Source organism: Salminus brasiliensis, chromosome 13 (genome assembly GCF_030463535.1).
Source record: "Salminus brasiliensis chromosome 13, fSalBra1.hap2, whole genome shotgun sequence".
Lineage (NCBI taxonomy): Eukaryota > Metazoa > Chordata > Actinopteri > Characiformes > Bryconidae > Salminus > Salminus brasiliensis.
In genome coordinates, this window is record NC_132890.1 from 38839356 (window position 1) to 38853384 (window position 14029).

The window sequence follows — 14029 nt, forward strand, 5'->3', positions numbered from 1 at the left end:
GGAGGGTTAATATAGCAAGACATGACCCAATTGGGTAGGCAAGAGCAGCTGACCACAAATGGACAGCATGGGGCGGGTCAGCACATTGGGTTAGGGAGAGAAAATGGAGACGTGTTTAGGAGTTTGAGTAGACTGATAAATAGATAAAGAAAAGGAAGTAAATTAAATAAAGGAAGTAGATTAAATATTCTGTTACAGTGGACAAATCATCTGTTACATGGTTAAGCTCTATAGAATGAGATGGGCAGGAGATCTAAATCTGAAAAGTTAATAATGAATACACTAGCTGTTGAGGTTGTTATGGTGTGTTTGCTAACAAAGTCTCTCATAACCTTTAGTTTTAAGCAGACTAAAGTAGAATGTGAAATATTCCTGTGTTCTGATCATGATGCTGCCACCCCTTTATTTAACTATTTGTTATGGAATGGACAGTTGGTTTGTGGTAGATTTTATTTGGCAAGAAATCCATCTTAGTTTACCAAAGATCTCTATATCCATGAACCTCCTCGAAGCTGCAACTTGTATAGAACAGGGAAAGTAATAACTATAATTGTGACTAATAAAGGCAAATATTATCCTACAGAGTGATACTGGGTCTCTCAGTCCTATTCTTGTAATATCATATAAATGTGCATCAAAGGACAGATCTACATATATCTACATATTATAACAGCAACATTTTTCAGAGTTGTACTTGGTGCAAATAAAGCTATCAAGACTAATATAAACTTTGAGTTTCCACAGCAGTCTTTGAATGCTTTATCGTATGCCCCGGGTCATATGTGCATATTGAACTGTCAAGAGTACCGAACAAGTCAGCAATGTACCGTGTACATTCCTAATGAACACACACAGTTGTGGCTGCAAGTTGCACACACTCACCGTTGACATGAATGTTATGGCATAATTGGGCTTTTAACACTTTGAATGATTATTTTTCTGGGGCAGAATAAATGAACAAAATACATCTTTAATAGGAAAAAAAGCATTTGGTATTTTTTAGTCATTGTTTTATTTATTTTATGACCTTAAGTACAGTCTCCAATGCTTAATGTTAGCCTGCTTTATACATTCTACAACCACCTGACATGTTTGGGGTCGGTATCATGTTGTGTTCAAGATTCAACTGTTAGCTGATGGTTTGAGGTTATGCTGAATTCTGAGGTGATCCTCCCTCTTAAATATACCATTAACTTGTACAATATACCAGTTCCAAGGGCAGATGCATCCCCAGGGCATTCTGCTACAACTACCCTGCTCAACAGTTGGTAGAATGTTCTTGAATGTTTCCTGTTATTACTCTAATGGTCTCACCTGACCATAACACGTTCATCCAGGAGGCTTTTTCTTAGCCCATGTGGTCAACTGCAAACTTTAAGGCTCGACTTATGTGTCATTTTTAGAGCAGGGGCTTTGTACCCCCACGGACAACCCTGTGAGTTTGCCCAAGAATGAAACAAGCTAGCTTTTTTCTTTTATGGTGGGCTCATGAATAATGTGTAATAGTAAGTTCTGCTCTGGTCTGCTTTGTCCAGACACTGAGTTTGCATGGTCAAGCATTGGAACAAGAACATTGTAATTATTTTTCTAATTATATCTGTCAATGTCCAGCTAAATAAATGAATATGTTGATGGGAAAACATGTGAGGTTTTTATGTAAAATGCCACAGGCCTTTCAAGGTGCTTGAGGTTATGTGTGATATGCAAGTTAAGCCAGTTTTTTGGTGTAGAAGACACTGTGTGCAGATTTACTAAAACCATTTATTTTTATTATTGCTAATTATCCTATTTTTTTTCACTGACCCTCTCTCCAGCACCCGTAAACAAAACTACATGATGAACTTTGCCAGACAGACTGGGCTACGTCACTACTACAACAGGAAAAAGAGGGCGCTGCGGCAACACGCCTAGTCTACTGTAAAAGAGATCCTGGCAATCACACATTCAAAAATGCATCCTCTCACTGATGACAACACCACCAGTGGATTCCTATCAGCCTTAGACCATCCCACTGCCCTTTGGTGAACATTATTCCCTTTCAAACTGGAGCTAAACAGGACCTTCCCAGGGAGGGGTAATTGGGAAGGAAAAGGCAGCAACCATACTTTTCATTTCAGTTTACCTGAACCCAAGTACTTTCAGGTTTGTTATTGTAATTTTTCCATTGATTTGATTTCTCCTACTCCTCTTACCCTTTCTCTTATCACACTGTGAAGTTATACTACATCACTAAGGATGATTTGCGGTGATTATGAGACTAAGGCAGCCGTGGAGTTCAACAGAGCCAATAGAGAGTAAGATACCTTGTACCTTTTTCCAGGAGGAGTTTGACAATGTGTTTTTTTAAATGATTGGGTTAACAGTGATGATGCTAAGAGTTATGTGTTCTTGCTGTTTTGTGTCTGTGGGTTATTTTTGTGATGAGTTTGATTGTGGTGTTCCTTTGTTTGTTAGTTTATACTAATTCCTATCTTTTGAGGTTTGATCATTTTTCATTTGTGGAGATGAAAAGATGAATATAGTCTTCAGCAATTGAAAGAAAAAAAATAGAAGATATAAATAGAAACAAAAATGTTTAATATTTGTTCCCTTTTTTAATCATTTTTATATGTTGATCCCCAGAGAAATTTATGGTAAATGGTTCTCCATGTAACCTATTTAAAATGCACTGTGTGTGAAATCTGTATGCTATTTTTTAGTGTTAAATTATTAGGCAGTTGAGTCAGGATCTCATACTGCAGAATGAAAACTACTGTCAACCTCATCCCCTTGTGATGTCCATGTACACCCCCCTCCTCTCTGTTGAGTTCTATACTTGGAGGGAGATGAGGATTTCCCTGTCCGTGTTTGTTTTTGTAAGTCTGTGTAATATATATCCTCTCCAACCTCTGTGTAGCTAGAATATATCAGTCTCTTATGTGTGTGTGTGTGTGTGTGTGTCTTCATATATATATATATATATATATATATATATATATATGTAAAATGATGCGCACGCGCGCGCACACACACACACACACACACACACACACACACACACACACATACCCATATCCCCCATGGAGAGACAAAGCAAAATAAAGAACTGTCCAAATCTCCAACAATAGAAAATGTTTGTTTCTGTTGCAATGTTCATTTACTGTGATTGATATTGTATATACACACACACTATGGCACACTTTGCACACAATGACTTGCTATTTGTGCATAAAAATGTGTTTATTAAATTAAATGCCACAGTGACCCAATCTTCATCTTAAAGCATAAATCATCACAGCAACGGCAGTCAACGCAAGCAGCCTGTGGTTGACGGTCCAGTGCTTGCCAGAATTACAGTAATCATCACTGCAGCAAAAGTAGCCTAGGGAGACGTTACTCTCCTCTCTTATGCTCTGGCTGTTTTTTCTTTGGCACTTGTTCTCAAGGATGCAGCCCTTGGAGAAAATTCCACTGTAACCTCCATAATTCCCGTTTGCAGTGAAGCACTTCTGCCCTGGAGGACATTCAGTCAAGACATGCTTGCAAGGCTTGTTGACCAGCTGCAGCGGGCAGTAGTAGCACAGTAGGTTTGCGCAGGTCAGACCAGGTAGGAGAAACAGACAGAGTAAGAAGGCAGCATATGTGGGTATGGGGAGATATGTTCTGCAGCACCAGGCACTGCCCGACAGGTTCATTTTTCTCCCTTTATGACCTATAGAAACATGACATCCAAAGAAGGGATTAACAAAGGTGATGCTGATTCAAGAGTATGCAAAAATGTAGTAAAAAACAATAGCTTATATACAAGTTTGTACCTCGAAAGCAGTTCCCGTTTTTCAAAGAGGCTAAGATCCTATATGCTAATGTTAGGATTTAGTTTAATTGTCGTAATGAGGGAATGCATTAAGAGATACTTTGAGAACCACTGGTGTTCACTGTCAGGCCTTAACCTTAAGACCTCAACAGCAGCTAAAGTATAGGATTATATTCATGATTACATTTGAATGAAGTTATTCTTCATGAAAATGTAAAGATTACAGACAGCGACCCTTTAAAATGCTTGTGGGCCTTATGGACCTACTTAAAATCCATAAAATCAGTACACAACAGATTTTCCTCTTCACCGATGTGGACTAATGTTACTATACTCCAAAAAACACAGCATTCAAAAACACAATAGGTTTATTGTGACTTTGTTTAATGACTGTGCTGTCAGATGTGACCCTTTATCCTCTAAAAGTGTGTACTTTGTGCATTAGTTAGCTGAAACACAACCGATACTGTGGGGTTTGGCTTACTAGGTTACTCAGTGAAGCTAAGCCTAGCCTAACTGGCTGGCTGGCTATAGGTCCAACCCCAACATAACCTGTTGCATTCAACTTTCTCCAACAGTTAAAGGGGCTCTCAGACATGTTTTAAATTTGTGTCAGTAGTGCAGAAAAGCAGTTTGTCAGACAAGCAGCTGAACTGTGGCGAGCTCAATGGATGTGTAGCCAAGCTAGTTAAGCAAATGTAAGCTTTACAAGTGGAAACAAGATCAAACACCACCAAAGAAAACTTTAAATCCAACTTTTTGTCCTTCCAGCACCAGTCACTCAACATCATTTTTCCAATTTTCTAATTAGGTTTTCTGTCAGCCAGACTTGAATGTGTTCTGTGGTGAGAATGTTCCATTAGTTGATGACCATGTAAGCAAACTAAACGTCGTTTATTATTGTTTTTCAGTTTTGAAATAACACAGCATAAGCAATGTAAAGCTAGAACCCTAAAACACACCACCATTAAGCATTGGTTGATTAATTGGTCTGAGCACCACAACCCAAGTTTTGCCCCAACAAACAGAAGGCTTGACAGCTAGAATATAATGCACATTTAGAATGTGGTGGGAAATCTTGATATAGTAGTTTGCTATGGAAGAGGGTTTTTCTTTTACCTTTTTGGTATGTAGTGTTCACAAATATGCTCCAACTCCTGTGCTGGAGATCCACTGCCCTGAATAGTTCCACTACTTTCTTTTACCAACACACCTGATCTAGCTTCTCAGCTAATTATCAGGCCCTTCAAGTGACTTGATCATCAGGTGTCTTTTTGGTAGAGAATACCTGAAACTTCTCTGTCATGGTGAAGTACACTGTAGTCATACTTTGCACATTAAAAAAATGTATTGTCATAACGCTAATTTAATTAGTTATTGTTTTCACAGGGGGTTCAATGTATGCAAGCTTGTTTACTGACACTTTGAATTCATATTCATACTCTTGAATTTGTCCACCCAAACAGATTTTGGTACAATGAAAACAGTAATAGTAATAAGAAACAAAGGAACAGATCAGATGTTAAAAGTACTGCTTAAGCCAGTACTTGAGACCACAGTTTGAAGGACAGTGCCTACAGGACTACAGATTTGGAAAACTTACCTGAAGAGATGGACTTGAATTGGACCAAACCAAAAAGATTTCTTCAAGCAGATACTTTAATGCAAGGCTGTTCAGTGCTGCCAATGTACATGTTGAGTTACACACCCAAGGCAGAACATGAAATGAGTGAGTATCTGTGAAGGAAGCAAGCAAGGCCTTGAAGACAAACTGAAGATGAGCTTATTTATGAAGTGTCTGAGGACAAAAGACAGTCTGAAAATGTGTTGCCGGCAGGATCAAACATGTTATTTTAATAAAATAAAAAGCCAGGCCACAAACCCAGTATTTGAGTTAATGTGAATGGCGGACTGCATCAAAGTACCATCTTGTATTTGATAGACAAATTAATAGCAAAAATGTCTTGTCTCTAAGAGACATTGGATCCATTGGTAACACATAACACCACCTGAAATTATACCATTGGTGGGCCAATGTAGTGTTGGGACTCTCGTCCAAGGGACCTTTTCGGTGTAGCACAGCAAAGTCTCCCACGTGGTGTGTTCTCTGTTGCGCCAAACCAACCACACACATGTTGTGCAATGCCACACTACACACATGACAAAAATGTTTTTTACCTGGTACATGTTGAATTTCAAACTTCAGTGTATAATCCTCTGGTTTTGCTTTGACTATGTACAGAAGAACTAAATTAGTTAATGTTAATAGTGATGGTTTAAATAAGAGTCTCTGTAAGGATCAGTATTATCAGGGGCTCAGTGGTGCATGTTAAAGCAAAATGGTGGCTTCTCTGATTTGGCCCCAGGATAGCAAGATGCTCTAGTTAACAGGAAACAGGGGCAATCAGTCAACATTGATTGTACACCAGCATCAACCCAGACAAATTAGTGGCTCGGCTCTGCATAAAGAAAAACACAGATGTTACATTTTTCATGCAAAAAGGTATATCAGAGTGCAGACAGTGTAGCCAGGGAGAGCCAGAAGGAACTACAGGCTTGAGAATTCCCAAACAACAAACCTGAGTGAATGTGTGAGAGCAGCAGGACATCACCAACATCTTTTTGTGAGCAGGCAGCATGTACCGCCAGTCGCCAGCAGGGGGCCCGGCCAGCAAAGTAGGAAAGCTGGTGGGGTTGGAGCAAAGAACTCCATGCCCCAGAATTCCCAGCGGTAATCAACGCTGACCAGACCCACCTGTGTAGCATGGTATAAATACACCCAGCCAAACACAGTTCCCCGTCGCGCCTTTGTAGAGGGGCGAACGGTAACAGTGTGTTTATGTTGTGAACAGAAAAGAGAAAAGTGAACAGAAAAGAGAAAAGTGAACAGTTGTGAACAGAAAAGAGAAAAGTGAACAGTTGTGAACAGAAAAGTGAACAGTTGTGAAAGTTAGTTCTAAGAGGAATTTTTATGGAGGGCAGAGAATGTTGAGAATCAGCATCTGGGTATGTCTGACTACTCTGGCAGGTCTGATTTATCACAGCATAATTAAAAGGAGAGAGCCAGAAGGTAACACGGACACGAGTGCACCCTGAGAACACCAGCATCTATCTGCTCCACCGTCAACAAACCTGAGTGATCGCGTGTAAGCAGCGAGACGACAGCTCCAGCATCTCAGTGTACTACAATTCCCTGGGTCCGCAAACCCCTGGACCTGCAGCCCTTATCTAAGAAACATTAATTACCAAAAGCTAAAATAAACATATAAGTTTTCAGCTTAGATTTAAAGATTGAGGCTGTGTCTGAGTCCCGAACATTATCTGGAAGGTTATTCCAGAGTTGGGGGGGCTTTATAAGAAAAGGCTCTTCCCCCTGCTGAGGTTTTCTGAATTTTGGGAACGAGTAAGAGTCCAGCACCCTGAGATCTAAGTAGTCTTGATGGTTCGTAATATACAATAAGATCCTGCAGGTACTCAGGAGCGAGGCCATGTAGGGCCTTATATGTTAATAGAAGAATTTTGTATTCAATACAGAATTTAACTGGGAGCCAATGAAGTGCTGATAGAACTCATATGGTCAGATTTTCTAGTTTTAGTAAGGACCCTGGCTGCAGCATTTTGCACCAGCTAAAGTTTATTGAGGTTCCTGCTGGAACAACCTGACAGTAGTGCATTGAGGTAATAAAAGCATGTACTAGCTTTTCTGCGTCCTGTAGAGATAAGGAGTCTATTAGTTTGGAGATGTTCCTAAGCTGCATAAAGGCTGTTCTACTAATATTAACTATATGTTGCTCAAATGATAAATCTGAGTCGAATGTGACACCAAGACTTTTAGCTGCTAAACCAGGAATGATGGAAGCATAGGTCAAGTCTAACATTATGTCTGATAGTTTATTTCTAGAGTCTTTTGGACCTAAAAGGAGAACTTCGGTTTTGTCACTGTTTAGAAGAAGGAAGTCATGTGACATCCAGAGTTTTATATCCTTTACACAGTCCTCCATTTTCTGTAATCTAAATTTATCGTCAGGTTTGGCTGATATATAGAGCTGTGTGTCATCTGCATAGAAATGGAAATTAATGCCATGTCTGCTTATAACTGAGCCCAGTGGTAACATGTATAATGTAAATAATAGCGGTCCTAAAATTGAGCCTTGCGGAACGCCATATCTTACTTCTGCGTAGTTTGAAGATAAATCTTTTATCTTTACAAATTGATAGCGTCCCGTTAGATATGATTGGAACCATGATAGGGCTGTCCCTGTGATTCCAACCATTTTCTCTAATCTTTCTAGTAATATAGAATGATCTATTGTATCAAAGGCTGCACTAAGGTCTAGTAGGACTAATAAAGATACGTAGCCTTGATCAGAGGCAAGAAGGAGATCATTCGTAATCTTCACTAGGGCTGTCTCTGTGCTGTGATTGGGTCTAAATCCAGACTGGAATTTCTCATACATGTAATTTTTACTCAGGTATAAGCAGAGTTGTTGGGCCACAGCTTTTTGTAATATCTTAGATACGAATGTTAAGTTTGAGATGGGTCTATATTTAGATAATATGCTAGGATCAAGATTTGGTTTCTTGATTAAAGGTTTTATAACTGCTATTTTAAGGGTTTGGGGTACATGCCCAAGGCTAAGGGATGAATTTACAATTGTTAAAGAGGTCTGATTATAATTGGGAGAATTTCTTTTAGCAATTTAGAGGGAATCTGGTCGAGTGTACATGTTGTACAATTAGCTGAGGAAATAATTTTTTTCTAGTTCTGGCTGTGGAAGTGGGTAGAAGGCTTCCAGCCTTTGTTCTACAACTAAGTTTTGTTCTAAAGCAACTACATCAGGTGACGGCCATGTTTGATTTAATAAGCAAGGTTGGATTTGTTGTCTAATATTTTCTATTTTATTATTAAAATGGTCCATAAAAACATGACTGGTTAAAGATGTTGGGATCTGGGGTTGAGAATCTGCCTGGCTTTTAGTAAGTTTAGAGATCTCATTAAAAAGAATTCTGGGATTGTTTTTGTTTTTCTCGATCAGCAAGGCCAAATACACTGAGCGAGCTTTAATGAGTGCCTTTCTATACTGACTAAGGCTGTCCTTCCACGCAGAGTGGAACACCTCTAGTTTGGTCGTCTGCCATTTACGCTCTAGTTTCCGCACTGTTTGTTTTAAGGTACGAGTATGATCACTGTACCACGGTGCCAGACTTTTTTGCCTCATCATTTTATTTTTAAATGGTGCTACTTGGTCTAAGGTTGATCGAAGGGTATTCTCTAGATCATTTGTTAATTTAACGAGCTCCGTTTGGTCTGACGGAGTGTAAGCTAAGGTCGATAGGGGTGGGAGATTTTTAGTAAACTACAGCTGTCATTGGTGTTATTGTGCGCTTTAGACAGTGTTGGGGAGACTAATTAATATTTTGCCTTAGATGTAGCTCAAAGGAGATTAGATAATGATCCGATATTACTGAGCTTTGAGGTAGAATATTTAGCTGATCAATGCTAACACCCAGGGTCAGGACTAAATCTAGGGTATGATTACAGTAATGTGTGGGTCCAGTTACGTTTTGTATAATGCCAACAGAATCTAAAATTGATACAAACGCCTTTGTTAATGGATCGTCTGCTTTTTCAAAGTGAATATTAAAATCTCCTACTATTAACTTTGTTGCTGCACACTGCCAAGTCTGCAGCAAAATTACTAAATTCTTTTAAAAATTCAGAGTAGGGCCCTGGAGGCCTATAAATATTAATCAGTGTGAAAACATTTTTATTAGTGTCTGGATTTGATATATTAATGTAGATAATCTCAAAAGAAGTGAAGGTGTTACAGTGTTTTTGAATAATCTCTAGTGTATTCTGATAGATTATACATACTCCACCTCCTCTGCCTGATAATCTAGGGCTATGTACATATTTATAGCCTGTGGGGGTGGCTTCATTTAGAGCTATATATTGATCAGGTCTAATCCAGGTTTCGGTTAGGCAGAAAACATCTAGTTTCTGATCACATATAGTTTCATTTACGATCACTGCTTTCGAGGATAGTGATCTAATGTTAAGTAGACCAAGCTTTAGGTCTGAGATTAGGGTTAGGGTTAGGGCTTGAATTATGATTAGGGCTAGGGTTAGTGAGGCGAGCAGAGTGAGGAGTGTGCCAGGAGTGTGAGGAGTGTGCCACTAGACTGAGCAGGACACCCTCTAGACCTACTTGGCCTTGTTTGCTCACCTATTTTTTTAGGGTTAGGGCTAAAGTATGATTAAGGTTAGGATTAGGACTAGGTTAAGATTAGGGTTAGGAACAGGCAGCAGAGTGAGGAGTGTGCCACTAGACTGAGCAGGACACCCTCTAGACCTACTTGGCCTGGTTTGCTCACCTATTCCCTCTCCCCAATGCCATAGTTAAGCAGGGAGTGAACAGGTGTGAGGTTGAGGGTTAGGTTAGGGTTAGGTCTTAGATTATGATTAGGGTTGGGCGCTGGGGTTAGGGTTAGGGTTAAGGGTTAGGGGTTAGGGTTAGGGGTTAGGGTTAGGTTTTTGTTATGTACAATGACTTCCCCCATTACAATCCATCAGACTGCATGGTTGAGTAGGAAGATCAAGGGTAGTGCACGGGCCAGCGCTTGTTAAGCATTGCTATCGGGCTTTTGGTCCTGTAGTAGGCCTAAAGAGAGCAGAGTGAGGCGAGCAGAGTGAGGAGTGTGCCACTAGACTGAGCAGGACATCCTCTAGACAGGGTTAGGGTTAGGGTTAGGTTTTTGTTATGTACAATGACTTCCCCCATTACAATCCATCAGACTGCATGGTTGAGTAGGAAGATCAAGGGTAGTGCACGGGCCAGCGCTTGTTAAGCATTGCTATCGGGCTTTTGGTCCTGTAGTAGGCCTAAAGAGAGCAGAGTGAGGCGAGCAGAGTGAGGAGTGTGCCACTAGACTGAGCAGGACACCCTCTAGACCTACTTGGCCTTGTTTGCTCACCTGTTCTCTCTCCCCAATGCTACAGTAAAGCAGGGAGTGAACAGGTGTGAGGTTGAGGTGTATTGAAAATCCTATGATTAGAGTGATGTGAGCAGAATGAGGAATAGGTGTGAGGTTGAGGTGTAGTAGATTTGATATGATTTGTAAATCTGTGATTATTGAGTCAGCTGTTGAGAGGAGGGCAGAGTGAAGAACACACTGCTAGACTAAACAGGGTTAGGTTTAGGGTTAGGGTTAGGGCTTAGGTTATGATTAGGGTTAGGGGCTGGGTTTAGGGTTAGAGGCTTGGGTTAGGGTTAGGACTAGATTAGAATTAGGATTAAGGTTAGGGTTAGGGTTAGGTTTAGGGTTAGGGCTTAGGTTAAGATTAGGGTTGGGGGCTGGGGCTAGGGTTAAGGTAAAGGTTAGGGTTAGGTTAAGATTAGGGTTAAAAGCAGGCAGCAGAGTGAGGAGTGTGCCACTAGACTGAGCAGGACACCCTCTAGACCTACCTGGCCTTGTTTGCTCACCTATTCTCTCTCCCTAATGCTACAGTTAAGCAGGGAGTGAACAGGTGTGGACTTATTTTAAATTAGACGGTGTATAATCCCCAAATTTCTCTTGAATAGAGTGAGGAGATTTAATTGTTGATTTAGTGATGTTTGTAAGTTTTTAATAATTTTAGGACACATCATCAGTAGTGTACCTCAGAGTCATCAGGTGTTTCGGCCTTAAACACTATACACCCTCATCTGAGGCGGCCAGCCTGAGGTTGATCATTCCTAGGCTTGTGTCCCATGTCCAATTAGGTTTTAATATTATGGCATCTGATAGATGCTCAGGGCGCGTAGCCTATTTTAGGTTTTAGATCTAAAGGGTATTTTAGATGAAGCTGAGGTGAGGTCACGTATAACTAATTTGTTAGGTAAGGTCTATTGTTAAATGTACTGTTGCATTGTTGGTGCTAATCACCGATAGAAGACTGGGCACCCATTTAAGGTCTGTTTGCCCCAGACCACCTTCCCTGCGTGCTGTCCAAGTGGACCCAGAGAGGCTGGATACTTACCCCCTGCCCAAATGACCCTTTGTTAGCACCGCAAGGTTCCCCAGGTCATCCAGACAGGGCCTGTGAGTGAGTCTCATCTTGGGGCCTACCCTGGCACCTTCTCCAAGAGAGAAAGTGAGGGCTGAGTCTCCAGAAGCCCCAGGGGCCAGGGCCAGCCGCGAACGGATCACTGCCTCCCTGACCCCCAGTTCATCCAGATCCTGTGCCCAAGCCGCCTGTTCGTTAACACCGCAAGGTATCCCAGGCAGCTTAGTGCTGGTGGGGGCCTACTCCGACAGAAGCCAGAGATCGGAAACCAGAGGTCAGGGGACCAAGGCCAGCCGCGAACAAATCGCTGCCTCCCAGGACCCTGGGTCCAGAATCCGTGCCCCAACCACCCGTTGCCAGGTGGCTGATACCAAGACTCGGGAAGGTAGGTACCGTGCAATACGTCACCCCCCAGACAGTCTTGGGTGGAGATCCAAGCCGGCGGATAACCTTCCTACCATTCTAGCCGGGTATTCCCCAAGACGCTAGAATACTTTCAGAAAGATACCAAGCTTCTACCGCTTTGGACCCCCTGGGGTTGTACACTAATGGCGGACAACATCCTCACCTCCTTGAGCGATGCTGCCAAGCTTCTACCACCAGCGCTCCCCCGTCTGGATTCCCCTGTGCTGGAGTGGCCAGGGCTATTTTGGTAACCTAAATCTGGATCAGGGTGGGTATTTATGTTTGTGGCTTGGATTATAGAGGGGTTTCAGCTCTTTCCAACGCAGAAAACCCCGTGTTTCTACCTGCTGTAGTTTTTGAGTTATTAATTTTTAAAGTTGGTTGGAGTGAGTTTCCTCTCCATCTCCTGCTGGGAATTCTGGCTGAAATTAGCATATTCGATATTAGGGTCTCCTCTCTCCTCCCTTTGGGTCCTCCCTGTCTGTTCATACCCTAGGGGTGGACTTTACGCCCAAATTTGGGGCCTGCCTGTCAAGGCTGGGGATCTGATCCTATTGGATGAGTTTTCCCGGGTCACAGAAGGGGGGTTGTGTCTGTGCATGTCCGTGTTTGTGTGAACAGGAGGAGGTGTGTGTGTGTGTGTGTGTGTGTGTGTGTGGGAGGGGGAGAGAGAAGGGGGGGGTTTGTGCCTGTCTGTGTGTGTGTCTATAGCTCAATTAAGGCTAGGATTAGGGTCTGGATTCAGGTTAAGGTTAAGTTTAAGACTGGGGTTAGGAATTGTGACAGGTTTTAGAATTAGGATTAAGTTAAGGCTAAGGTTAGAGCTAAGTAAAGAATGAGGCTAGGATTAAATTAAGACTAGGTTTCAGCCTAAATTATGACCAGAGTCAGGTTTAGGGTTAGGGTTGGGGTTAGGGTTAGGTTTAGGGGCTGGGGTTAGGGTTAGGGTTGGGGTTAGGGCTTGGGTTAGGGTTAGGTTAAGAATAGGGTTAGGGGCTGGGGTTAGGGTTAGGACTAGATTAAGATTAGGATTAAGGTTAGGGTTAGGGTTAGGTTTTAGGGTTAGGTTTAGGGTTAGGGCTTAGGTTATGATTAGGGTTGGGGGCTGGGGCTAAGGTTAAGGTTAGGGTTAGGTTAAGATTAGGGTTAGGGTTAGGGGCTGGGTTTAGGGTTAGGGTTAGAGGCTTGGGTTAGGGTTAGGACTAGATTAAGATTAGGATTTAGGTTAGGGTTAGGTTTAGGGTTAGGGCTTAGGTTATGATTAGGGTTGGGGGCTGGGGCTAGGGTTAAGGTAAAGGTTAGGGTTAGGTTAAGATTAGGGTTAGGAGCAGGCAGCAGAGTGAGGAGTGTGCCACTAGACTGAGCAGGACACCCTCTAGACCTACTTGGCCTTGTTTGCTCACCTGTTCCCTCTCCCCAATGCTACAGTAAAGCAGGGAGTGAACAGGTGTGAGGTTGAGGTGTATTGAAAATCCTATGATTAGAGTGATGTGAGCAGAATGAGGAATAGGTGTGAGGTTGAGGTGTAGTAGATTTGATATGATTTGTAAATCTGTGATTATTGAGTCAGCTGTTGAGAGGAGGGCAGAGTGAAGAACACACTGCTAGACTAAACAGGGTTAGGGTTAGGGTTAGGTTAAGGTTAGGGTTAGGGTTAGGGTTAGGTTAAGGTTAGGGTTAGGGCTTAGGTTAGGGTTAGGGTTAGGGTTAGGGCTTGGGTTAGGGTTAGGGTTAGGGTTAGGGTTAGGTTAGGTTTAGGTTAGGTTAGGGTTAGGTTAGGGTTA

At 41.9% G+C, this 14029-nt stretch overlaps 1 protein-coding gene across 1 annotated transcript in view; it reads left to right on the plus strand.

Moving 5' to 3' along the window:
* Window positions 1-3146, plus strand: part of LOC140575411 (reelin-like) — a 124870-nt gene extending 121724 nt beyond the window's left edge. Inside the window, exon 64 of the mRNA XM_072695711.1 lies at window positions 1815-3146. Within this exon, the coding sequence (XP_072551812.1) occupies window positions 1815-1911 (97 nt within the window). The 3' untranslated portion in view covers window positions 1912-3146. The remainder of the gene's footprint in view (window positions 1-1814) is intronic.
* The last annotated feature ends 10883 nt before the right edge of the window (window positions 3147-14029 follow it).